The 26,478-nt window shown below is 44.2% G+C and overlaps 2 protein-coding genes across 7 annotated transcripts in view; one reads left to right on the forward strand and one right to left on the reverse strand.

Moving 5' to 3' along the window:
• FHL1 (four and a half LIM domains 1) overlaps positions 1–3,603 on the forward strand; it is a 60,792-nt gene extending 57,189 nt beyond the window's left edge. For 2 of the 6 annotated variants that reach the window (XM_065901408.1, XM_065901407.1), the window contains 3 exons: positions 115–284; positions 738–924; positions 2,064–3,180. In XM_065901408.1, coding sequence (XP_065757480.1) covers positions 115–284; positions 738–924; positions 2,064–2,218 — 512 coding nt within the window. In that variant the 3' untranslated portion in view covers positions 2,219–3,180. Of the gene's footprint in view, positions 1–114; positions 285–737; positions 925–1,508; positions 1,709–2,063 lie in introns of all 6 variants that reach the window. The other 4 variants (XM_065901406.1, XM_065901411.1, XM_065901410.1 and 1 more) reach the window with 4 other exon arrangements.
• A 1,492-nt stretch (positions 3,604–5,095) lies between these two features.
• The window catches only part of MAP7D3 (MAP7 domain containing 3), a 41,626-nt gene continuing 20,243 nt past the window's right edge, over positions 5,096–26,478 (reverse strand). Inside the window, 12 exon segments of the mRNA XM_065900268.1 lie at positions 5,096–5,487; positions 8,464–8,735; positions 9,658–9,853; positions 10,910–11,012; positions 12,602–12,655; positions 13,674–13,778; positions 14,698–14,860; positions 16,310–16,442; positions 21,440–21,567; positions 21,914–22,044; positions 22,593–22,844; positions 22,914–23,287. Of these exon segments, the coding sequence (XP_065756340.1) occupies positions 5,096–5,487; positions 8,464–8,735; positions 9,658–9,853; positions 10,910–11,012; positions 12,602–12,655; positions 13,674–13,778; positions 14,698–14,860; positions 16,310–16,442; positions 21,440–21,567; positions 21,914–22,044; positions 22,593–22,844; positions 22,914–23,287 (2,303 nt within the window).

The raw sequence follows: 26,478 nt of genomic DNA on the forward strand, positions 1-26,478 counted from the left end.
AAGAACTGCAGGGCCTGCATTTCCTCCCCTCTGGAGGGCCCAGGACGGCGCCAGCGGATGCAGCCCCCTGCAGAGCACTGTCAGTGGGGCTACCCCGTCTCTTCCCCCCCGCAGGAGATCAGAACGTGGAGTACAAGGGCACCGTCTGGCACAAAGACTGCTTCACCTGCAGCAACTGCAAGCAAGTCATCGGGACGGGAAGCTTCTTCCCTAAAGGGGAGGACTTCTACTGCGTGACTTGCCACGAGGCCAAGTTTGCCAAGCACTGCGTGAAGTGCAACAAGGTACGTGTCAAGGGAGTTCTGCGCTGACCGTTGCTTCTAGAGGCGTTTGACAGTTTGCAGAGCACTTGCACACACACTATCCCATTCCATCCTCACGACAGCCCTGTGACGTAGGAATTATTATTCTCGTTTTACAGATGATGAGACTGTGGTAGTAGAAAGCCGCGCCCAGGCCAAGGCAGGCTGTCCGTGGGCACACCGGCCCTGGAGGCCGGCCTCAAGCCTCCTCCCCCCAGTTGCTGTGTAGTAACCTCGCACAGGGGCCTGCCTTCTCTGAACCTCAGTGTCTTCATCTGTAACTGGGGGATAATAATAGCGCCTGCCTCCCATGGCCGTTGTGGCGATTCAATGAGATATTGTAGACCAGAGCGCCCAGCACAGTGCCTGGCACGTAGTAGGCACTCAACAAAATGGTTGTTGAATCTGAATCCGGTGCTACACTCCCTGGTCTAGGCCATCACATCTGGAGGAATCACTTACCAGGATCAGCCCTGGCATGCCGAGTGCTTTGTGTGTGTTACCTGCTCTAAGAAGCTGGCTGGGCAGCGTTTCACCGCTGTGGAGGACCAGTATTACTGCGTGGATTGCTACAAGAACTTTGTGGCCAAGAAGTGTGCTGGATGCAAGAACCCCATCACTGGTAGGCTAAAGAGTCCTTGCTAAGTCTGCCAGGCTAGGTTTTGCGCATGGTAACCATCTCTCATTTTCCTACGTCGTCGGTTTCATCCACAAAGGCCCCAAAGAATGCCCTCTCCCCGTGCCACTGTGGTCCCGAAGGCCCCCAAATAGTTTGGATTCTCCCCCAGGCCAGGTTAGCCTTTGCAACACAGAACACTTCTGACGACTGCCGACTAACTAACGCTGCTGCCGGAGATCACGAGCCTGAGACCCACGGCCACGGGCAGGCACTGCGCGGGGATGCTGGGGGCGGGGGGGTAGGGGTGGGGGGAGAGGAGCGGGGTGGGCTGGGGTGGGGGAGGGGAGGGGAGGGGAGGTGGGGGAGGCCGGAGAGCGAGAAGCTGGGATGAGAACACCCCATAGCGGAAGGCTAGCTCAGAGGTGCCAGTGGGCAGTTTTTTTTGCGATCAGGAGCCGAGCTAATCACTTCATTCCTCATCTCGCGGCCGCGGTCCACGTGCCCTGGGCCCTCTCCCCCGCCTCCAATTTTCCCATCTCCCGGGGAGCCTTGAAATGTACATTTGAGAAGACTTTTGCCATCCTCAGGGAAAAGGACTGTGTCAAGAGTGAGCCACCCAGTCTCTAAAGCTAGGAAGCCCCCAGTGTGCCACGGGAAACGCTTGCCTCTCACCCTGTTTCCCAGCGCCAACCTCCGGGGCAGGCATCCGGGTGGAGAGAGGACTTGTCCCTCGTGGGTGGTGGTTCTTTATAGAAAAAATCGAAGCTTAGCAGCTCCTCGAGGCCCGGTAAGTGCACACCCCACAAACAGCCCAAGTTTGCCTCCTGGTGGCCACTTTGATGCCATGGCCCTGACCTAAATCAAAGAAACTGGTTGTGCTGGGAGGTCGGTGCGCATCAGTCACAGGGCGATGGCGGTGGCAGGGGATGTGGGTTCTGGAGAGCAAGGGGGCCCTCGACTGAGCTCTGGCATCTTCTCAGGTCCCGGCGGCGCGGGGGACGGTGCGCGGTGGAGTGGGGGGCCGGGCGCCGGGCAGACGCTGCCCGCGTGCTTGTCGGCTCCGTGAATGGGCAAGGCGGCGGCCTGGCTGCCACCTGTGTCCACTCAGCTGTCGCTTTTGTTTGCTTTTGTTTCCTCCACAGGGTTTGGTAAAGGCTCCAGTGTGGTGGCCTATGAAGGACAATCCTGGCACGACTACTGCTTCCACTGCAAAAAATGCTCCATGAATCTGGCCAACAAGCGCTTTGTTTTCCATCAGGAGCAAGTGTATTGCCCCGACTGTGCCAAAAAGCTGTAAAGTGACAGGGGCTCCTGTCCTGTAAAATGGAATTTGAGTCTTGTTCCTCGTGTCCTCGCCCTCTGCCCGGCACCACCCATAGGGCGAGAGCGGCCTTTCACCTCTTCAGGGTTGCTCCTTCTGTCTTTCCTCCCATTTTACAGTTATTACTCAAGTAAGGGCACACAGTGATCATTATTAGGATTTAGCAAAAAGCAACCCTGCAGCAAAGTCAGTTTCTCCATAGCTGCAATTAGCAAAGGAACACTTAGCTAGATTGACTCTTCTGCATGTTTATCATAGAGCAGAAAAGTGCTGACCATGTAGCTGCTTAGTGACGTGAGCAAGAAGCCTAAGAGATAAAGCCCCCCACTGACATGCCTCTTGTGGCTCAGCTGGGACCCACCGTGTCGGTCACACGACACATCAGAGTTGCAGCGGCTGCTCCAACTCGGCTGCTCACCCTGTTCTGTGAGCAGAAAGAACTTAGCGAAATGCATGGTTTAACTTCCTCATCAAAACCTTCCTTCTGTTCTTTTGTGCTTTCAAATGACTAACACGGACTTCCAGAAAATTAACATTTGAATTTAGCTGTAATTCTCACCTGACCTTTTCCCCTGTACTAACGTTTGACTTCCCCGTGTGGCGTGTTTTCTGAGCGTTCCTACTTTCAAACACGGAACGTGCAGGTGACTTGGAAGGCGTAGGCAGATCTGAGAAAACAAACAAGCCTGTTTCAGAAGAACGTCATCACAGCGAATACTTCTGGAAGCTTAACAAAACTAACCCAGCTGTCCTTTATCTTTTTTTAATTAACAATATTTTCGTTTTAATTAATAGCAACATAGCTTATTGGGTTTGGAGACTTGCATGGAAGTATCTTAGCCCCCTCAGACGTTCCTGCAGTTTTGAAAGTCATCCTACAGAAGTAACCGTGAGACTCGAGAGGGGCAGGTGAGCAGGCGCTAGGACTGTCATTGGCACGGATATGACATTCCCAACAGTGACAAGTGGAATCCCTTGTAACATAGTACTCGTCTGCTCTGTGTCCGTGTGTTAATAAGCAGGCCCGCCAAGTCCCTTCTCTTGGGATTCTGAGGACTGTTCCTCAAGAGCTTAGCTGGCTCTCTGGGGGCGTGCGGAGGCCACTGTCCCCGCGGGCAGAACCGGATTTCCACGTAGCGCTTACCGGAGATGCAGGATCACCTACTTACTGTATTCTAGCTACATTGTTATATTACATAGTATAATGAGACGGTATCAAGAGTACACATGTAACGACAGTGCATATTAACATTCTTGTAGGAGTGGTTAGAGAAGCCGATGCCTCATTTCTACATTTTGTCATTAGCTATGATCATCTGACAGTTCAGTGTATCCTTTCAGAAATAAAGCAGCATATAAATAACTTGCCTCCCGACTTCTAATTCCGTCCGGTGCAATTGTTCCGAGGTGATACTGCTGGTCCAGAAACCTGAACAGCTAACTTTTCCTTCCTTCGAGGACGTGCTCAGTTCAGTGCGGTTGAGCGCAACCACACGAATTACAAGATAAAACCAACCTGTAACAGCACTTGGATCCAGTTAAAAACAGTAACAGAAAACCCCGTTCTGACCCAAAATAACATTTCCCGGATGTTCATATCCCTTAAAATAAGAGCACACTGACTTCCTCTGGCCAGGGGGCTGGAGGCGGGAAGGGAACTGCAGCTGAAGTTTGTCATCGAGAAGTCATCCCGTCCCTATTTTGTTGGCTGCCCTTTCCCTGTGCCCCGCCCCCCCGCCCCCGCCCCGGAGCCCTGAGCTGTGGCGAACACCGCTGTGCCTTCAACAACTGCCGCTCCTCCACCGTCGGAGGAAGGCACCCCCTCGAGGCTGCCGCTCATTTGGGAGGATGCTCACTGGGGCCCCTGTATCTCAGGGGTGGGGGGCGTGGGGACGGTGTGGGCAGAGGTGGAGGTAGCTTGCAGATCACAGCCACACCCACGAGGCACAGGTTCTTCTTCGGGTGCCCAAGCCGTCCACGCCACGTGGTCGTTTCAGGATGGCGTTGGGTGCCCAGTGACATGGGTGTCTGCTGCAGACTCCTCAGGTGGAAGGGTCCCCAGGATACTTCAGATAAAGGCTGAGGCAGGAGGAGAGGGCCTCGTCTTTGAGGAGCCTCACGCCCGGGCTAATCAAAGGACAGAACCCCTTTGGGGCTAAGGAGTCAAAACCTGTCTGTAGGAAACCGTGAGCATTTCTATGAAGGGGGAATAGATGTGTGTCTGTGTGTGTGTGTGTGTGTGTGTGTGTGTGTGTGTGTGTGTGTGAGGGAGAGAGGAGAGGGAGGGAGGGAGAGCGAGCGAGCGAGCCTGGCACCAAGGAAGCAGGTGTGGGGTAGGGAGTTGGGATGGCGACCCTCTGCTTCCCAAGGGAGCTTACAGGGTTGTTGTGAGGGTTTAAAATGATACCTATAAAGTACCTGGCACATAGAATGTGTAAACATAACTACGGTTATTACAACACAGTTGTTTGGGAAATTATGAGACGAGCCCATCTGGAAACACTGGAACTGGATTGGTGGGGAGGGAGACCGAGGGCAAGGCGGCCTTTCTGGGACCTGCTTCGACTGACCAGGCCTGCAGGGCGTGCAGGGATCAGACTGAGCCCTGACAGGACAGGCCGGGCAGTCTGCCTCCGGGCTGTGCGTCTTGGCACCAGCTGCTGTTGCGGTTCTACGCCCACCTTGCGACCCTCTAGCTCTCGCCAGTGAGTTAGCGACTCCTGAGAACTGAGGGCCCTCCGAGATCCTAGCGCAGGCCCCCAACCCGCTCACCAGACAGCAACGGCTCAGAGGGGCCATGACGGGCGCAGTTGCTTGGAGGGCTTGCAGCCCCCTCGGCAGGAATTCGGGCCCTCAGACCTCCTGTCCAGCATCCTTTCTAGCGTTCTCACCGCGTTTTTCTGGTTGCCGGGGATTGGAGCTATTGAAGAGCTTCACTGCACACGGGGGCAGTGGGGGGCGCGGATGACACGGGTGTGGGAAATGCGCTATCATCTGCAGAATCCACCGGGAGAAGCCAGGGGCCTGCCCTCGGCCTACGGCAAGTACGGAGGCCGGGTCAGCGTCCATCACCTCAGGGCTGTCAGCAGGGTGCTCTGACCGTACTTCAGGTTGTCTGCGCACCAGGGAACGTCCTGGTTCAACAGCCCCAGTGGATGGCCCGGTACTGAATGCCAAGTGGGGAATGGCTGCCACTGTTCTCAAAGCACCAGGTGCCAAAGATCGGGGATAAACAAGGACCTCACCTTATCAAACACAAAACCTAGTGCAGTGGAACATGTTTCCAGATTAGAAACTAAACATGTACGGGCAGATCAAAACACTGGTTTGGCCACACACCGTAACAGTGATGTCATGAAGGGATGCGCATGTTAACAGAGCACAATTACTGCCCGAGTGCACGCTCGGACTTTCAAAAGCAAATGTGTTTGCCTCATGCGCAGCCAGCACCAAATGTGATGTTTAAAAGGGCTGTGGCTGTCCCGGTGGCGCTAGTGGTTGGGAATCCGCCTGCCAATGCAGGGGACAAGGGTTTGAGCCCTGGTCCGGGAAGATCCCACATGCCGCAGAGCAACTAAGCCCGTGCCCCACAACTACTGAGCCTGCTCTTTAGAGCCCGCGAGCCACAACTCCTGAAGCCCGCGCGCCTGGAGCCCGTGCTCCGCAACAAGGGAATCCACCGCAATGAGAAGCCCGTGCACCACAACAAAGAGTAGCCCCCGCTCGCTGCAACTAGAGAAAGCCCGCACACAGCAACGAAGACCCAACGCAGCCAAAAATAATAAATAAATAAATTTATAAAAAAAAAAAAGGGCTGTGGGAGAGGGAACGGGGAGTGACTGCTTAAAGGGTACTGGATTTCTTTTTAGGATAATGAAAACATTCTGGAACTAGATAGCGGTGATGGTTGTACATTGTAAATGTACTAAATGCCACTTACGTGAATTTTACCACAGCAGAAAGAAAGATACTTTAATCACTGGCCTCAAGTCACAGCCGTCACAGGGAAGAGTTAACAAGCACTGAAATGGGAGCAGGAAGAAGACCAGAGTTCAAAATTCACATCTTAATGTCCCACGGTGGAACGCCACCAAATCACCAAGTGACTGCAGACGGGCATCAGAGGATCTGATTACTTATCGAACATACCGGTTGCCTGTGTTCATAGCTTGGTTAACAACTGGTGTCACCTTTATACCACCACCAGTACATTTTTTATTATTAAAATAAGAAGAAAACTTGCTTTACCTGCAAAGTTTATTGCATAGAACACACACATTTATATGAAGGCGTAACAGTGTTTCGACACGTGAAATCTGTACAGAAAAATATCAGAATCACATCTGTTAAGATGACTGTCTCTGCCTTTTGTATAAAAGAGCTAGGGTATAAAAAGTTTTTAAATCTAAGGCACCAAGCTCTATTCTATAACAAAGATAGAGTACTCTGAATAGCAAAGAACTAGGGAATCAGAAAGAATAACTACTTCCTTTTACTAATCGAAGACTGGTGGCTACAAAGAACACAGGCCTGCTTCAAACTATTTGTGATTCACCAGAAAACTCATTAGCATTAGGACCACTAATTTGAATTCAAGTTTAGTCAATGGTTTAAGCAGGATTCAATGGATTTCAGGAAACATATATCCTGTACACACGTGTGTGCGTGTACACATGTGTGCGTGTACACCGTGTATGTCTCTGTGCCTATCAAGGGGACCGAAGAATAACACTACTCACTCGCAGCCAGCCGCTAGAGAAAGGCAAGCAAATTTTGATTCCACATCTCAAGCCTGAGTGTATACTGAAGGGCAGGCCTGGAGAGCACAAGCAGAAGAAGATTATACACAGTAAACATTTAGAGGAGTTAAACATACCCCATCAGACAACAGCCAAATACTGCCTTATGTACACAATAACATGTTTTTATAGATGAACCGCAGTATGTACTTCAAAATGAAACACTGACAAGATGCTAAAGATCACGCCTTCTAGGGCTCCCAGTATTTGGGGGTATCAGTGCCTGTGTATGGGGCCGGCAGACTATGGCAGAGTTAGAAATATACGTACATAGCGGTAAAATGTGATTTCATATTTTGCAACCTTCTGTATTTGTACGTTAAGAACAATCCAAACAAAGCTCTTGTGAGGAACCTCGAGGCCCTCAAATAAGCCGTCACGTTCTCTACAAGATCAAAGGTGAGTTTTTATTGGTAAATTAATTGTTAAATGGAGTAAACATGATTAAGATTTCAAATATATACTGAGAAAAAACTATTCCTCTGGTAGAGATTCTCTTAGAAACTCAAGAGTTAGCATTTTATAAAGACACCCTTGATACACACTCAAACGTGTTGGCAGGAAAACACAAGAACGAGAGACATGAAGATTTTTACAGGAAAACAAAACGACTCTTTACTCAGAACCCTTGCTTGTGGGCAAGAGTCAAGATGATATGAGCATCTTCTGATATGTTAAGATGACGTTTTGATGTTTCCCGTTTTTGTTTTTGTTTTTGTTTTTTTTTAAGAGTCATTTTCTTTGCCAGGTTCAAGTAGGAGGTGGAGAAATTTTGAGAGGTGTGCCTGGAGGTCAAAATCCAGAGTGGAGAATGGCTTCTCTTCCAGGCTGGATGAGGTTTACATATCTGACCAGAGGGAGAAAGAAAAGAAAGAAGGTTAGTAGAGAAAATGCTGGTTCCACACCAAGTGGGCCCTGGCTCCGCTCTGAGGTGCGCCTGGGACCCTCAAGTAGCGCCCCTCGAGTTGCTGACACACTGGTGCTCTTATAAACGTTCCCCAACCCCCAAATGGGCCCAAGCTCCTCTCAATTTCAAAGAGAGCTTCTCAAGGAAAGAAGTTTTGGTTTTGGAAACACAAGTTGAGAGACTAATTCCAAAAAACTCACTAACCCTCTGCCCTGAATGATGATGTGTGTGCTGTAGAGCAGCCAGTGGAGCAGGAGCGCAGAGGAACCTGAGGGGTCTGGGGTTTGAAATGAACCCCACTTTGTATATCTGGCAGGAAATGCAGGCCATAAAAATTAGAATCAAGTCATTTACCCTCTCAAAACTAACTTAATGCAGGGCTCTTCTACATCAACCTAGTTTTAGACCAACCACTGTCTTCTCCCTCACCAAGACAACCCTGGAACAGCTGGAAACACAGGAGGGTTCAAGGTCAACTACCTTTCAAATGAAGTGAAGATGGGATGAGGCCTTACCCGGTAGAGCGGAAACAGATTTGCTTGTTTTCTTGTTGTCTATAGGCGGCTGGTGACTTAGGCAGGATGTCATGGGACCTTTCAGATGGTGTTTTCGGCTATCAGGAGGGATACCGGACCTGGGTGGTTCTACCTCGCTTGTGAGGTCGATAATCTTGTCACAGACCCAATCCTGTACCTCTGAATGTAAGCTCCTGGAAGGTCCCACGGTGTTGCTGGTTTCTGCCTTTCCGGTTTTGGCTGCTCGGTTGGCTGTTCTTTTGGTGAAGGATCTGGAAAGAGATACTTTGGTTATAATCCGGATTATCCCCAAACCAAGGCTTTGCCTGAAAGAAGCTTTATTATTTAATTCTAAGAAATGCCTTGGACATAAATAAACTTTCAGAATCACAGAATGGGAAGGCCGGATGGAAGGGACCCTGGAGATCACAGAACACACTGGTTTCCAAATTGTGTCCTCCCAGGTCCTAGGGCTCCATGGGAACGCTGAGGGGACCAGAAGCAGCTGCGCATGCAGGGCTCTAGGGACGCTGTCCCTACTGCGAGCAGATCCAGGACACGGCCAGTAAGGCAGAGTGAGGACTCATGTGGGTTTACCAGCTCCACTGCTCTTTCCACGCCATCACTGAGTCTCTTAGCACATTGTTTCCACAGGCCTTGCAGGTTAATGTCTTTTCAGGCCATCGCCCAAGGAGCCCTCCTTTCCAGGAATCTGGCCCTGTTCTTCTGACCTAACCTCTGACCCTCAGTTTCCCATATGTACAGTGAGGACTTTAGTATCAAACTCAGAGTCGCAATGAGAATTAAGATAGTTGAAACGCCTGGTATACTGCAGTCACTCTATCAATGTCCCCTCCCGGACTGTATGAGACAACACTAACCAGCATGAATAAAGGCCCGGTCTGGAGTCAGGTGTATCTGGGCTTGAATTTGGGCTCTGCCCTTGAATGGTGGGATGCTGGGCAAATAAGGCCGATAATCTCTGCTCGCCTGAGCTTCCTCGCCTGTAAAAGTAGGGACGCTCATCCTCACTAAGCAAGGCTGCTGTGGGGATTAGTTTGTTTCTATGAGTCGAGTGCTTGACACAGTGTTTGGTATAAACTAAGAGCTCAGTCAATCATCTCATGCATCATTCTGAGAATGCCAATCATAACCCTTCCAAGTGTATTCCGATGAACTCACCTAGGGACTCACCTGGCACTCTTTGTCTGATTCAAAGGGTCTTTCACTCTTTTTTGTCTGAAGGTTTTCATGTCACAATTTAGAAGTGTTTTTGTCTCTTTACGGATGTAGCTACAAGTCTCATCTAAAAACACCAGCTTGCGAGTGTTCTTCACATTTTTAAAATGTGTTTTTGGTTTTGTGGATGACTCTGTGCCATTTATAAAAGCTAGAGAAAAAAAAGAGCAAGAAGATTAAAACTGGAGTTTCAACAACAAGATAAGCAAGGTGCCTGCCGGCTCGGGAGGGAGCCTGCCTGAAGGCAGGAGCCGTCTCATGGCGGCGCTTCCTGGAGCCATGGCCTGGACTACTGCCCAGGGCACAAGCCCAGCCAGCCCTCAAAGCACAAAGCGCCACCTTTAAGGAACTTGCCCTCTCCCCTTTGCCAGCAAAGAATGACGGCCAGAGGGCAGGATGGCACCGCGCTTCTCGCCCCTCCTCCTGATGACCCTCTTATTTTAGTCTCACCTCTGACCTCAAGCTTTTCCAACGCCCTAAGGTGGAGCCTACAGCTCAGCTGCCCCTACTGCTCCGTTCTCGTGGCATTCTGGCCAAACTTCTTTTAAGTGTGACCAGCTTGTGGCAGCACCACGGTCTGTTCATGTCTAGCTCCCCACTGGCTGTGGTTCCTCGAGGCCCCAGTAGCTAGCAGAGCGCCCGACTTGTGTGTTCGATACCCGCTACGCCATAAAGGGTGAACAAATCGTGTTTTCTCAAATGCCATTACTGTGGCCATTAAGTGGTTCCTATTCACCAGGGAATGAGCGAGACTCAACACGACACCTTAGGGGCGCTCATATCACGACACGATTCTCATTTTCTCTCAGTGAGGCGGGGAGTGGCATTCTACCTATGGTCAGTCATGAATGCGCCACAAGGCCCTGAACTGCGAGATGCTAGTAAGCCTCACACTGAGCTGAGAGAGAGCTGCCGTTTACAGTCTCTCGGCACAACCTGAAACACAGTAACAGCTGTAGCAGCAGCTAATATTTATTGAGAGTTTGCTATGTGTCAGGCACTGTTAGCACTACACGATCTCACTGCAATCTCATGCCCACCCTAGGGAGAGAACAACATTAGCTTCTCCTTTTTCAGACGGGAAAACTGAACACAGAGAGGTTGAGTAACTTGCTCAAATCCACACAGCTCAGAAGTGGAGAAACCTCTGGATGAGCCTAGACAGTCCAGCTTCTACTGACTAACAGAACTCAGAAGGCAAGCAAACCTGATGGATGCATGTCATCAAAGGAATCACTGTCACTTTCTGACTCGTCCTCATCGTCTGCCTCGTCCTCCTCATATGCATCATTGCTGAATGTTTCTGTAGCCTACCATGAAAAATGAAAGTCATGATTACATCTAATATTCAGTCATCCTGACTTAGTTATTTCAAAGAAGACAGGTTTCAGGACTTCCCTGGTGGCGCAGTGGTTAAGAATCCACCTGCCAATGCAGGGGACATGGGTTCAAGCCCTGGCCCGGGAAGATCCCACATGCCGCGGAACAAGTAAGCCTGTGCGCCACAACTCCTAAGCCTGCGCTCTAGAGCCCGTGAGACACAACTACTGAAACCTGTGTGCCTGGAGCCACTGCAATGAGAAGCCTGCGCACTGCAACGAAGAGTAGCCCCCGCTTGCTGCAACTAGAGCCCGCGTGAAGCAACAAAGACCTAATGCAGCCAAAAATAAAAATTAATTAATTAATTAATTTAAAAAGACAGATTTCACACCTGGATTGATGGCTAATTTTTGTCATTTCAGTTAAAAGGTAAAAAAAAAAATCTAACCTCTTTGGCCCACAGAATCTACAGAGGACAGGACAGGTGGCCCGTGTCTTGCAGCTCGGGAAAGCCACTCAAGAATGAAAGACTTCCCTGAGTGGGAGCCAAGGGGCAACAGCTTTGGGCTGGCACGGGGGATCTGCCAAGGTGGGGCCCTGGCTAAAAAAGTTCCTGGCTGCTGCTTGAGGCAGGGCATCTCAGGCCAATGGGCTAAATGATCCTTGAGATGGCAACTCCCAGCACTTTTCAGGAATGACATTTCTATTCTAAATTTTCATGGTATGAGTGACCACAACTGGGCAACTGTAAATAGGCAAAATATGAGTTTTGTAGCTCAGAGGGTAAAGAACACAGAATCTGGGGGCAAAAGACCTTAGATGCACGCAAACCATCAAAAGACAGGACACTGGGGCCAGGGAGGGAAGGGTGGCGGTAAACAAATACTTATGAGACATACCCTGAAAGCACTAACCATAAAGGAAAGAAACTGCTAAATTTCAGTTCATTAAAATAAGCTTCTGTTTCTCAAAAGACATTATGAGAGTGTGAGGCAAACTACTGCACAAGGGCTAATAACTGCAATACAGATGTCCAAAGGGCTCAGAAGTAGAGCAGGTAAAATCTCCTACAGATCAATAGGAAAAAGGCAGGTGACCGAATGGAAACAGGGGCAAAGGACTTGAAAAGGCACTTCACCAAAGTGAATCTCCAAATGGCCAATAAGGCACCCGACTCCATTAGTCATCCAAAAATATTGATAAATTCAGCGATGTGAAAATCAAGAACTTCTATGTAGCAGCAGACAGCAAGAAGACAAGCCACAAACTGGGAGAAGATATCTGCAACACATACAAGAAAGGAGAAGTTTCTAGAACATTTAAAGAACTACCAATGAGTAGGAATAGACAAGTCAGCCAGAAAGTTTTGGGCAAAAGACCTAAACAAGCGTTCCACACAAGAAAAAACATGAAAGCTAACTAAAGGTATGAAAACATGCTCAACCTTTTTAATAATCAGGGAAATGCCAATGTGATATGTTATTTCATTACCACCAGAGATGGGCAAAAATGAAAAAGTCGGCAAGAATGTGAAGCAACAGGAATTCGTATGCACTGCTGGCAGGAGCACACAGACTACCTTTGAGGTATTTGAATCTGGCCTTCTTGTCCGCTTCATAATTTCCTCAATTCTCTATTTAAAGGAAAATAAAAATTCAAACATGAAAACAGATTAAAAACAAAACACTGGTCCTGAAGAAGTTGATTATTTCCATGTTCCAGAAGCGGACAATATATATCAGTGACCGCTCCAACGCCACAGATATAACCGACGCAAGACCCTGGGCCGGCACCTGGGTGCCTTCCTTCAAGCCCAGTTTCATGATCATCTAGAAAACACCCTGAGCAGTGATGGGCGTACTTGTTATCCTAACACAGAAATCCAAATGGCTTCTCACTCCTGATTTTGCCGGCATGGAAGTGTATTACGTAGACTAAGCACATATTATTGCAAACCAATTAGAACTTGTGAACACGATTTATAGTCTCAACAGACCACGAGTGAAGCCGAGTTAATGAAAAGAATGCACCCCAACAATGCAAACCCATCAGAGGTTTTGTTACTAGAAGGGGCACACGCAGGAGGGATAAGAGTTCCCTTCTTTCTTGAAGGTGAGGAGAGCTACAGCTCTCTGGCCTCCTCAGGGTGACTGATCTCCTGACAGAGACGCCATGAAGTACCTTGCTTGGTCCAGAGCCATCCCTGCTCCCAGACAAGCCACGTGGGTTGCACAAAGTGAGGTCCTACCTTACAAACAGCCTGCGCCTTGGCTTCTCAGGGAAGCCTCCACCTTCTGCTTCTTCCCACTCAGTTGCTGAAATTTCCAGCCCAGTTTAGAAACAACTCTAACTTCCACCAACCCCTACCATGACCTGAGTGACTGTGTTCAAAGGAGCTTTGTTCCCAGAGATTTGCTGTACAGAGATATCCCTGTAATGGTCATCAGTGGTCCACGAGGGAGACGTATGATCAGTAAGAGGAGATCATTGTAGGGAGAAGGGGTCAGATCCTTGGATAAGAGAGCACAGAGGGAAAACAACCAAGGGTAGCATATCACTTACTTGTCATTTTCTAAAACATGTTTTGATATCACGTGCCCAACATTGTTTTAAACAAAGAATCAAACCCCCCAAACAGAGAGAAGGAGTACCTTTTTTCTTTCTAATCTCTCCTGCAAATTCTGTAACATAATTCTCTCGTGTTCCTTCTTGCGTTTGTCAGCCTCCTCCTGAGCTTTTATTTTGGCATCGCTTTTCTAGAAAATTTGTACAAAAAAATCATTGAATCTCAATATATCTGAATGACATCAGTGAAACAGTAAGATGTTATCCAGAATAAAAGAATGTAACCTTTTGATTGAGAGTACCCACATATATAACATTCATGGATCATCAGTTTTCAAACCATTAGCAAAAATACACAAGAACTAGCCTATTATCACAAGGATTTACAAGCCATGCTAATCCCCTTCAGGAGCTCAGGGTTGTCAGACCACGACTGTTTCAAGTATGTATGTGATTGTGTAGTCTTCCACTGACACAGGCATCAGAAGCCAAGTCTTACACTTCTCAAAAGCAGCAAGAGGATTCCTAAAGGTACTTTCTCGAGGAATGCAAATGCATTACAATCATTTATGTAACATTTATTAATTGATTTTGATAAATGATACACTAAAACTGGAATATAAATTAGGCTACAACAATAATTTAAACTGAGTATGGTCTGAGCTCAGTTTGGGGGTTTAAATTTACATGGGTGACATTCTCATCAGTGAATCTGATGAGGCATCATAACTTGTATCTTATCTGTTGTGGCACAGGTGTTAAGTGTCACCACAGAATGCAGGGCTGGGAAAACTCACACAGGACGTTTAATCTCTGAGCGATCTGGATTTCCCGAAACCAAGCTGTAATATTATTTATGGAGACGAACTAAAGGACTGCTCATCTGTAATTTGCTGCTTTCTGCTTTTGTAAAACATTCTGGGATTCGGCCAAGGGTGGCTGAGAACAACTCACAGAGACACTGGTAACAGCGAGGCTGTGATGTGAGTGCAACCAGAGCATGCAGCATCTGCTTGTTTTCTGTCTTGGAGAAACAGACTTTTGCTTTGGGTTTCTACTGAATTTTAGAATCTGGTTCTCATCCCTTGATCAACTAGGGAGCCGGCAAACCTGGAGTTCCACTCTTTGGTCTTGTTGTTCTTGACTTCCTTCCTTCTTTATCTCCTTTGGTGGTTGCCCATCTCCAAATTTTGAGAACTCCTCTTGTTGGCCTTCATCTGCTTTCTTTGCTATGTCTTTCATTTTCCTGATGACACAGAATACTTAAATAACTCTTATTATGTGCATTTTTATAGGAAAGCTGCTTGTGTATAGTAATACAATTTCTATTTACACCAGATTCACCACTTTTTCTGTGTTGTTACTACACAGGATTTGCATAATTTCACCTTTTTTAAATGGGGGAAGCTAGCCCTTGGGAGTAGAAAAAGATTTCTATCAAGTAGTGGGCTACTTTGCGTCTTAAAACACAAATGCTCGTGCCATAAAATCACTCCTTCTTAACTGTTTTAGACGTATGCTCACACCCAGTCTCACATGGGGGTGTGAGAGACGAATTTAGAGGAGGGTCTGGTGGTGCTCAGAGGAGAAAAGCCCAGTCTACAATGACTGGTATTCAGGGCTTTTAAAATGTTAAACTACCTCTGTTTTACATGAAGCAATGAATAATATTCTTCAAGTTATAGGGGTGTTTTTTCTATTCATAATGTCTCCTCCTCCTTTCTCCCAAACCCATATAAGGTACATGGAAAGCATGTGACTGTGATTCAAAAACACTTAATACTTAAAAACAAAGTCAGGACTGTAGTTATTCTTTGCAGGCAGTGGACAGAGGTTTACATCAGAAGGCCCCAAATCAAATGGGCCTTGAGATCGAAGATCAAGAAACCTTTAGATTGAGGTAGAATGCACACAACTGTACATGACAATGGCAGCCCACAAGTCACTGGAAACCCAGTAAAACACAAGAAGTATCCTTTCCAGGTTTACAGATTTTTTCTTTTTTGGTAACTTTTTATTTTCAAACTTACAAAAAAGTTTCAAGCAAAGTTGCTTTACCAGTTACTAACTCTATGTGTGTGTATATATTATTTTTTATGAACCGTCTAAGGATTGAATTCTGAACTAAAACAAAACTGTCACTGGGACAAATGGTAAATTGAACTGCTGACTCTGAATTAGAAAATAAAATAATAAATTTCCTGATATTAGTTATTATACTCTGGTTATGTCAGAGAATGATTTTGTTCTTAGGAAGTATATACGGAAGTATTTAGTAGGAAAAGGTCATGACGTATGCAACTTATTCTTAAACAGGTTTACAAATTCTAAAGTTATAAAGGACTTTTGAAATAAAGAAAGGGGCTGATGCCAGTGAATGGCAACAGAACGAGCCTTATGTGATCACTCAGGTGCTCCCACTGAGATCCAGGCCCCTGACATGAGTTCAGGTCTCTATGCATCTTTACAGCACACCTGACGGCACATGACACATAGAGACTAAAAAGGACCATACAGTCATCTACACACCAGCGTCCTGTCTGCTTGAAACGCTCCCCACATTTGTTTAAAAGGCGACGAGTCATTTCTGATTCACACTGGAGAAAAAGTCAGTTTACTATTTGAGAACTTATAATACATCTAACTTGAGGATAAAGTCTGACTTCCAGAATTCAGGCCCCAGCCAAGATTTACAATATAGAAAGGATGATTTTGTGCCAACCTTTGTTCCATCTCTTTTTGTAGTCTTTCTTCCTCTTTTTCCTTTTGTTCACGAGCAAGGCGTCGTTTCTCTGCCAAAATTTTTGTTGCCTCCTCGGCATTCATAGGCCCTGGTGTGCTTTTATTACCAGACTCTAATTTAAATTAACATGTAAAACAGTTAAGTTTAGGGAACTTACTGCCTCTAAGTCCAACAAAGAGGTGCAAGACAACCTGTGATGTTAAAAAAAACCAAACAGTATGTCCATGGTCTAAAATGTATAAACTATAAGTGATTTATGTAACAGCTTTTGTTCAAAAGCCCAGCTCCCGCCCCCTCACCCCCCCGCCCCAACAACAGAAGTAGCATACTGTTGATTTTTAACAACTACCTGTTCCAAAATGAAATAATGTACTCCTGCTTTGGTTTAGCTGTTTTGAGATACCTGACTGAATTGCCTCTATGGGAAAAAAACAAGAGATACTGAATATAGAGGAAGACAAGCTTATGCTCGGTCCAAATGAAATGTACAGATCTTTTATTTTTTAAGTTATTTTGTCATGCCATGCAGCTTGCAGGATCTTAGTTCCCTGACCAGGGATCGAACCTGGGCCCTGGCAGTAAAAGTGTCGAGTCCTTAACCACTGGACCGCCAGGGAATTCCCTGAAGTGTACAAATCTTAATTACTCAATTAAACAAAAATATATCCAGCGTACATTGTGCATCATCTTTACTAAATAAATACTGTTTAGCTAACTGTTGATAATAGTATGCTAACATATTTGGTTGATCATAAAGTAGCTAACTGTAGATAATCAAAGAAACCAAGACTATCAGTAAAATAAAGTGACCACATGGAGGCATAACATTTTAGTTCATGTGACGAATTTGTTTTAAGTATGGCGAATTTGTTTTAAATAAACTACATACAAAAATGAGGATTTCAGGGCTTCCCTGGTGGCGCAGTGGTTGAGAGTCCGCCTGCTGATGCGGGGGACACGGGTTTGTGCCCCAGTCCAGGAAGATCCCACATGCCGCAGAGCGGCTGGGCCTGTGAGCCATGGCCGCTGAGCCTGCACGTCCGGAGCCTGTGCTCCACAATGCGAGAGGCCACAACGGTGAGAGGCCTGCGTACCGCAAAAAAAAAAAAAAGAGGATTTCAAAAAATCAGGAATAAATAATTTGTAATAAAAAGATCATTTCTGTTACAAAGAATTCACAGTGGAATTCCTTCAAAAAGCAAAATTCACGAGTGTATTTAAAATTAAGTAATGTCAATGGATATTAAGAATGCATGTAATACCAAAAAAGAAAATTACAGGCCGATATCTTTGATGAATATAGATGCAACAATTCTCAAAAAAAAACTTTAGCAAACCAAATCCAACGACACAAAAAGGATCATACACCGTGATCAAGTTGGATTCATCACAGGGTCACGAGGATGGTTCAACAAACGCAAAGCAATCCATGTGATACAACACATCAACAAAAGAAATGACAAAAACCACATGATCATCTCAATAGATGCAGAAAAGGCTTCTGATAAAATTCAGCATCTCTTCATGATAAACTCTTACCAAAGTTGGTATAGAGGGAACATATCTCAACATAATAAAAGCTTTGACAAACCTACAGCCAATGTAATACTCAAAAGTGAAAAGTTAAAAGCCTTCCTGCTAAAATCTGGAAGAAGACAAGGATGCCCACTCTCACCACTTCTATTCAGCAACAGTATCGGAAGTCCTAGCCATAGCAATCAGAGAAGAAGAAGAAATAAAAGGTATCCAAATTGGAAGCAAAGAGGAAAATTGTCATTATATGTAGTTGACACGATATTATATATAGGAAACCCACACAAGACTCCACACAGAAACTACTAGAACTGATAAACAAATTCAAATTTTTGCATCTATATTCAACAAAGTAGCAGGATACAACATTAACATACAGAAATCCGTTGCATTTCTTTACACTAACAATGAAGTATCAGAAAGGGGAAAAAAATCCCTTTTAAAATTGCATCAAAAACAATAAAACACTTAGGAGTAAACCTGACTAAGGAGATAAAAGAGTTATACGCTGAGAACTATAAAACATTGATAAAGGAAACTGAAGATGATTTAAAGAAATGGAAAGATATCCCATGCTCTTGGATTGGAAGAATTAATATTGTTAAAATGGCCACACTACCCAAAGCAATCTACAGATTTAATGTGATCCCTATCAAATTACCCATGACATTTTTCACAGAACCAGAATAATCCTAAAATTTTTATGAAACCATACATAAAAGACTCAGAATATCCAAAGCAATCCCGAGGAAAAAGAACAAAGCTGGAGGCATAACCCTCCCAGACTTCAGACAATACTACAAAGCTATAGTAATCAAAACACTGTGGTACAGGCACAAAAACAGACATATGGATCAATGGAACAGAATAGACAGCCCAGAAATAAACCCACATATCTATGCTCAATTAATCTTTGACAAAGGAGGCAAGAATATACAACAGAGAAGACACGGTCTTTTCTGTAAGTGGTGTTGGGAAAGCTGGACAGCCACATGTAAGTCAATGCAGTCAGAACACTCTCTCACACCATACACAAAAATAAACTCAAAATAGCTTAAAGACTATTAAAATATAAAACAGGACACCATAAAACTCCTAGAAGAGAACATAGGCAAAACATTCTCTGTCATAAATCGTAGCAATGTTTTCTTAGGTCAGTCTCCCAAAGCAATAGGAATAAAAGCAAAAATAAACAAATGGGACCTAATCAAACTTATAAGCTTTTTCACAGCAAAGGAAACCATAAGCAAAACAAAAAGACAACCTATGGGCTGGGAGAAAATATCTGCAAATAATGTGACCTACAAGGTCTTAATTTCCAAAATATATAAACAGCTTATACAACTCAGTAACAAAAAAACAAAAGCCCAATCAAAAAATGGACAGAACTAAATAGACATTTCTCTAAAGAAGCCATATAGATGACCAAAAGGCACAAGAAAAGATGCTCAACACCACAAATTATCAGAGAAATGCAAATCAAAACTACAGTGAGGTATCACCTCACACCGGTCAGAATGGCCATCATGAAAAAGTCTACAAACAATCAGTGTTGGAGAGGGTGTGGAGAAAAAGGAACCCTCCTACACTGCTGGTGGGAATGTAAATTGGTAGAGCCCCTATGGAGAACAGTATGGAGGTTCCTTAAAAACTAAAAATAGGGGGCTTCCCTGGTGGCGCAGTGGTTGAGAGTCCGCCTGCCGATGCAGGGAACACAGATTCGTGCCCTGGTCCGGGAAAATCCCACATGCCGCAGAGCGGCTAGGCCCATGAGCCATGGTCGCTGAGCCTGCGCGTCTGGAGCCTGTGCTCCGCAACGGGAGAGGCCACAACAGTGAGAGGCCCGCGTACCACACACAAAAAAAAACTAAAAATAGAGCTACCATATGATCCTGCAATCCCACTCCTGGGCATATATCTGGAGAAAACCATTAATTCGAAAAGATACATGCACCCCATTGCTCACAGCAGCATTATTTACATTAGCCAAGACATGGAAGCAAACCAAATGTCCATCGACAAAGGAGTGGATAAAGAAGATGTGGTACATATATACAACGGAATATTATTCAGCCATAAAAAAGAATGAAATAATGCCATTTGCAGCAACATATTAGGACCAAGATGTTATCATACTAAGTGAAGTAAGCTAGACAGAGAAAGACAAATAACATATGATATCGCTTATATGTGGAATCTAAGAAAATGATACAAATGAAGTTATTTACAATACAGAAATAGACTCACAGACATAGGAAACAATCTTATGGTTACCAAAGGGGAGGGGTGGGGAGGGATAAATTAGGAGTTTGGGGGCTTCCCTGGTGGCGCAGTGGTTGAGAATCTGCCTGCCAATGCAGGGGACACGGGTTCGAGCCCTGGTCTGGGAAGATCCCACATGCCGTGGAGCAACTAGGCCCGTGAGCCACAATTACTGAGCCTGTGCGTCTGGATCCTGTGCTCCGCAACAAGAGAGGCCACGATAGTGAGAGGCCCGCACACCGCGATGAAGAGCGGCCCCCGCTTGCCCCAACTAGAGAAAGCCCTCGCACAGAAACGAAGACCCAACACAGCCATAAAAAATAAATAAATAAAAATTTTAAAAAAATTAGGAGTTTGGGGTTAAAATATACACACTACTATATATAAAACAGAAAACCAACAAGGACCTACTGTATAGCACACGGAACTATACTCAATATCTTGTAATAACCTATAATGGAAGAGAATGTAAAAAAAATGTGTATATTTATATATATATGTATGTATTAACTGAATCACTTTGCTGTACACCTGAAACTAACACAACATTGTAAGTCAACTGTATTTCAATTAAAATTTTAAAAAAACAAAACAGAAACAGACTCACAGAATAGAAAACAAACTTACAGTTACCAAAGGGGAAAGGAGCAGGGGGAGGGATAAATTAGGAGTTTGGGATTAGCAGATATGAACTACTATATATAAAATAAACAATAAGGTCCTACTGTATAGCACTGGAAACTACATTCAATATCTTGCAATAACCTATAATGAAAAAGAATATGAAGAAGAATACATATATAGCTGATTCACTTTGCTGTATACCAGAAACTAACACAACATTGTAAACCAACTGTACTTCAATTAAAAAAAAGAATGGCAAAATACCAATCTGATACTTTTTGGAACCCACATACTGACCTGACACATGTATGGTCTATATACGGAAACTGCCCTACAGCTCCTGAAGGAAACCTGCTCAGCCACAAAAGGCTGGAGTGCTCTCTCCAAGGACGGAAAATACCTTAGGGCCATCCACTATCGGAGATGGAAGGAATTGCAGGCACCACCTAGACCATGGCACTCATCCAACCCATCCATACTTCCAATATCAGTTCCAAAAATGGGGGTAAGAAGTTCCAGGAAGAAAAAAAAAAGCAGTGTGCCAGCGTGACTGGTGAAATTCTCTTTATTTAAAAGAAAGTTCACTTCCTAAAGTTCTCTGAACTGGGGAGTAAAATGACATTGACAGTTCCCAAACTACCTTAAGATTTTCTGTGCTGGTGAAATGAACTTCTTAGTGAAGGAACTCACCTTCACAGATCATATCCTTTTGGCTTGCAGTCTCAGAGCTGTTAATGGTGTTAGAGATGGCTTCATTTTTCATTCCAATAGTACCTAATGCATTTTGTGCAAATACGGTACGCTGCATAGGAATTACTCTACAGGAAAAAGAAAACTGTGTCGACTGTTTTGACGTAGCGGGTGAAGGTGACGGGGGGCGATTCTTTTGGATTTGCCTGCTGGGAAAAAGTAATAGTTAATGGGGGAAGTCTGGTATGGTTTTGTAATACATATGTGATGATTTTTAGTGTACCATTTCATAAACTGTAATGTCTTGACTTTATGATATAATGATATTTTATAACAGACAAAGGTAAATCCATTTTTAAAGGCTTTTCCCTTTATATTTACATTACCATGCATACTACATTATTTATGAAACACTGATGTGAAATTTATCCTGGTAAAATACGTATCAGGAACAGTGGCAAATAAGCTACTTACCTAGCACTGATGGGAGATGGAGGACACCACCTGCTTGTAGGAGAAGATGACCATCTATAACACGGTATCTGTGATGGTGATAGGCGCTTCTTCGTAATCGGGTTTGAGGCCTGTTTGTCCGTTTCTGATTTCTGAACAGATCAATACAATCAGATAAGAAATTACTAGCATTACCTTTTGCAGCTGGCTTTTCAAGAGAAAAATATTCTGAATAACATATAATTATAGCTCCTTAAACTCCCAATTTTCCTTTCATGCATGAGCATTAGGTACAGAGATACATTCTTCCAGACTAACAATTTATATTACACAATTCAAGTATGTCATAGAAATAATTTAAAAGAATTCTTTTACTTCAAAACCTACTTTTATTTTTAAATCCTAATTGAGGTTTGCAATAGTTCTCAAAAACGTTCCTTCAGAGTTTAGAAACACAGTTCATATAAACTGCTTTATTTTGTCTCTTCTACTAAAAATTAACTGATATTCCAGCTTTGGGGGGGTAAACTCTGCGACAACGAGTATCATATAATTTTAAATTATTAAAGTGAATTTATTTTATCACAGAACGCTATAAATAAGAAGCTGCTTATGTTGTGAAATCTGACCTATCATAATCTATACAACAAAACATACAGATTTTAATAGAAAATTTCTCAATGAAAGGCACTTGTCGAACCTGTGGAGAGTCTTTCATTTTCACCTTGGAAGACATTCCCATGGTCACCGCAGGGGAGGCCTCGGGGGGCGCCTCCATACTTGCCTCAGAGGGCACTTCTGTGCTCTCCTCTGGGGATGCTTCCACGTTCGCCTCAGGAGATGCTTCCACACTAGCCTCAGATGACGCTTCCGTGCTCACCTCTGGGGACGAGTCCACGCTCACCTCTGGGGATGAGTCCATGCTCACCTGTGGGGACGGATCTACACTCGCCTCAAGGAACAGATCCTCGCTTGCCTCAGGTGATGTTTCCACACTAGTGGGGGGTGTTCCTGCGCTTGCCTCGGGGGGTGCTTCCACGCTCACCTCGGTGGGTACTTCCAAGCTTGCCTCGGGAGGTGCTTCCACGCTCACTTCAGGGGATACTTCCAAGCTCGCCTCGGGGGATACTTCCAAGCTTGCCTCGGGAGGTGCTTCCACACTCACCTCAGGGGATACTTCCAAGCTTGCCTCGGGGGGTGCTTCCATGCTCACCTCCAGGGGCACTTCCACACTCGCCTTGGGGGCCGTTTCCACGCTTGTCTTGGAGGGTTTGTCTACTTTCTCCTGGGGAGGTATTACCACTGTTGACTTGTGAGGCACTATGGTACTCTTCAATTCATCACTGCTGTGCTTAAGCAGGGGCATGTTTACATATTGGAATATATTGTGGATGCCTGTAGGTAAATGAGGACAGAGAGTGAAATTCCACACAGCTAGAAATTTGATAAGACAGAAATGCACCATGTAACAATATAAAAACAAAGAGACTGCATTTATTAGGAAATGACAGGGATTACACACAACACAGAAATGTTTACTGAAATGGATCACAGACACAGAACAGAAGCATCACAAAGTTGGTACTTCAGAAGCAGCACCACCACCAAGAGAGGCATTGTGAAAACAACAGTCCACTCCAGACGAAAATAAGATGCTTCTCCAAAGCTGATGTTTGCCGTAAGCCATTTCTATTTTAATCACAGTATAGTTCAGAATGATTTTCATAGAAAATTACAAGACCTTCAATGCTTTTTAAAAGTAATCTAAACAATGTCACCAAGGCCAGGGATCTTACCATTACAGGTGATTACATAAGGCATTCTATATATGATCGTTTTAAAATAGAGTATAAAAAAGCATTTTCTCACCCATACTAAAAATTGTAATAAGACATTAATCAGAATGGGCTGGATCTCCAAGGTCTCTTCCAGCTTTAACAATCTAAATATTTTTAGCCTAACAAATGGACAAAAGTCCTAATATCCGGTACCAGCTAAGATAGAGGAAAGTGATAATACCAATGTTGGGAACCAGGTAACCTCATGCACTGCTGGTGGAAGTATGCATTGGTATATGCTCCCTGGGAAGCATGTTGGCAACAGTGTATCAAAAGCCATTCTAAAAAGTACACACAGACCTAGGAAACAATCTTATGGTTACCAAAGGGGAGGGGTGGGGAGGGATAAATTAGGAGTTTGGGGGCTTCCCTGGTGGTCCAGTGGCTAAGAATCTGCCTTCCAATGCAGGAGACAAGGGTTCGAGCCCTGGTTGGGGAACTAAGATCCCACGTGCCGCGGGGCACTTAAGCCTGCACGCTCTAGAGCCCACGCGTGCACACCAGAGAGAAGCCTGTGCGCCACAACAAAGATCCCGCATGCCGCAACTAAGACCCAACGCAGCCAAATCAATCGATAAATATTTTTTTAAAATAAAAAGTCCACACTCTTTTTTCTTGCAATTTCACTTTTAGGTTATTCTGAAGAAAAAAATCAGATAAATAAATGAAAATGTATGTATGAGATTACTTACTACAGCATTGTTTAATAATATAATTTAATAATTATATTTACATATAATCTAAATATTCAACACAAAACTTGGACTATACTAAGGCAGTCATTAAGAGTAATAATATACAATTTTTGGACATAGAAAACGGTATATGTTGAGTTTAAACAAAAGCAGGTTATGATCCCATTCTATTAAAAAATATGTAAACGCAAAGAAAAATATTCAGTTATCAGTGGGTATTGGAATAATAGAAAATTATATTTAAAAATTTTCTACACTAAATATTTATTGCTTTATAATAAAGTGATTTTTTCTTTTTTTGGCCATACCACGTGGCTTGTGGGATCTTAGTTCCCCGACCAGGAACAGAACCTGGGCCCTCGGCAGTGAGAGCGTGGAGTCCTAACCACTGGACCACCAGGGCATTCCCTAAAGTAAACATTTTAAGGAAGGTGTTTGGTGGTGGCTTTCTAAAGACTTGGTAAATATAAGACTCAGTTATTTCTTAGTCCCTCACTTTTGGTAGAGAAAGCATTTTACTTACATACTTGTATGTGCCTAAACAGTCACTTATTTAACACTGACTGTGCTACAGAAAATAGAGTAAGTATAATAACTAGATTTCTAATAGCTACAGAAATTTAAGGAAAATATTGAGGTTTTTAATAGGAGTAATATATTAAAATAAAATGAAAGTAATTAGAATACCTTACAATAGACTCAGGGGAGACTGGTAGAAAATAATCTGACACACATACAACTAGGCATAAACAAAGTTGAGGATTTGAACCAAGAGAAGTAAAGCTGCACTACCACAAAGTCTATGACAGCACTTTGGTTTACTAATCATATGGATATTGACATAAAAATAAGCAATGGGGGTGGGATATATTCTGGAAAGGAAAAAGTGGAGGAAAAAAGACAAAAAGGATGGGAACAATGCACTAGAGCTCTCCATTACTAAGGACTTACTATCTAAAGGCATGTCTAACATGATATGTAACCTATAAATGAGAAAATCCACATAACCCTGAAGATCTGTTTTATTTTACTAACAATCTTTATGTTCTTAATTAAAAGCTAAAGAGCCGCTCAATGTTATTCTTCCACATTTTAAGAAAAAAAGAAGGGTGGAGTAGGACACTTTCTCCCTTGATATTATTTAAGTTTTTCTATATTTTTAAAATCCAGTACTTTTCACAGTACTGTGATACACTTAAACACAGGTTAAGAAACCCACTGTTTTACAATTTAACAACCAAAGGTCCCTATCTCATCCTATAAATTACACTGATAACTATTCTACCCTGCTAGAAATCATAAATATGCAACATAAAATGTTGGGTAGAATCACTCATTTGCAAAGTATTGATTCAAATTATTTTTATGCCTTACTGTAAAAAACTAAGTGATACAACCTACTATTAAGCACAAATACTAACACTTTCAGGCACTCTACTCTATGCCTGTTACCTGGAGTACCGCTTCCAGAAATTAATAATGAAACAGCACTTTTGTTCCTGGCTACTGACGCTTTTGTTGGGATGAACAGGAGACAGATTAAATTATTCTCCCAAAGACTAGTGTATAACTGACAAACTAAATGATGAGAAAAAAACAGAAAGGATTTGATTCGAGGTCTCACAAATAAATGCAAAGCAATGTGAACTGCTGCAAATGATAACTTTCCCAGCCTAAAAGTAGAGGCAATGAGAGCCACATATATATAACAGGACTGAAAACTGCCACCTGATGAGACTACACTGTTAGGGAAAAGAAAACCTGAATAGAGGGGCAAAGGCCCCAGCATACCACAAGAACCCCAAAGCAGGAATCCAGGTAATGTATCTAGCAGAACCATGCCCAATGTATGGAGTCTCTACAGAGGAACTCACACGTGGAGAAAATAGATGTACATGACAAAACAACTCTGACATGGATTCCTCCAGATGTATGTCACTGACAGTCATATTGGTCAAGTCGATTGCCAATAGCTCCAAGAGACTGAGTGAATTATTCTGTTAAAAGTAAATCTTGTAAATAGCTTGCTCCAATAAATTTTTATGTTCAAAAA

Source organism: Phocoena phocoena, chromosome X, assembly GCF_963924675.1.
Source record: "Phocoena phocoena chromosome X, mPhoPho1.1, whole genome shotgun sequence".
Classification (NCBI taxonomy): domain Eukaryota; kingdom Metazoa; phylum Chordata; class Mammalia; order Artiodactyla; family Phocoenidae; genus Phocoena; species Phocoena phocoena.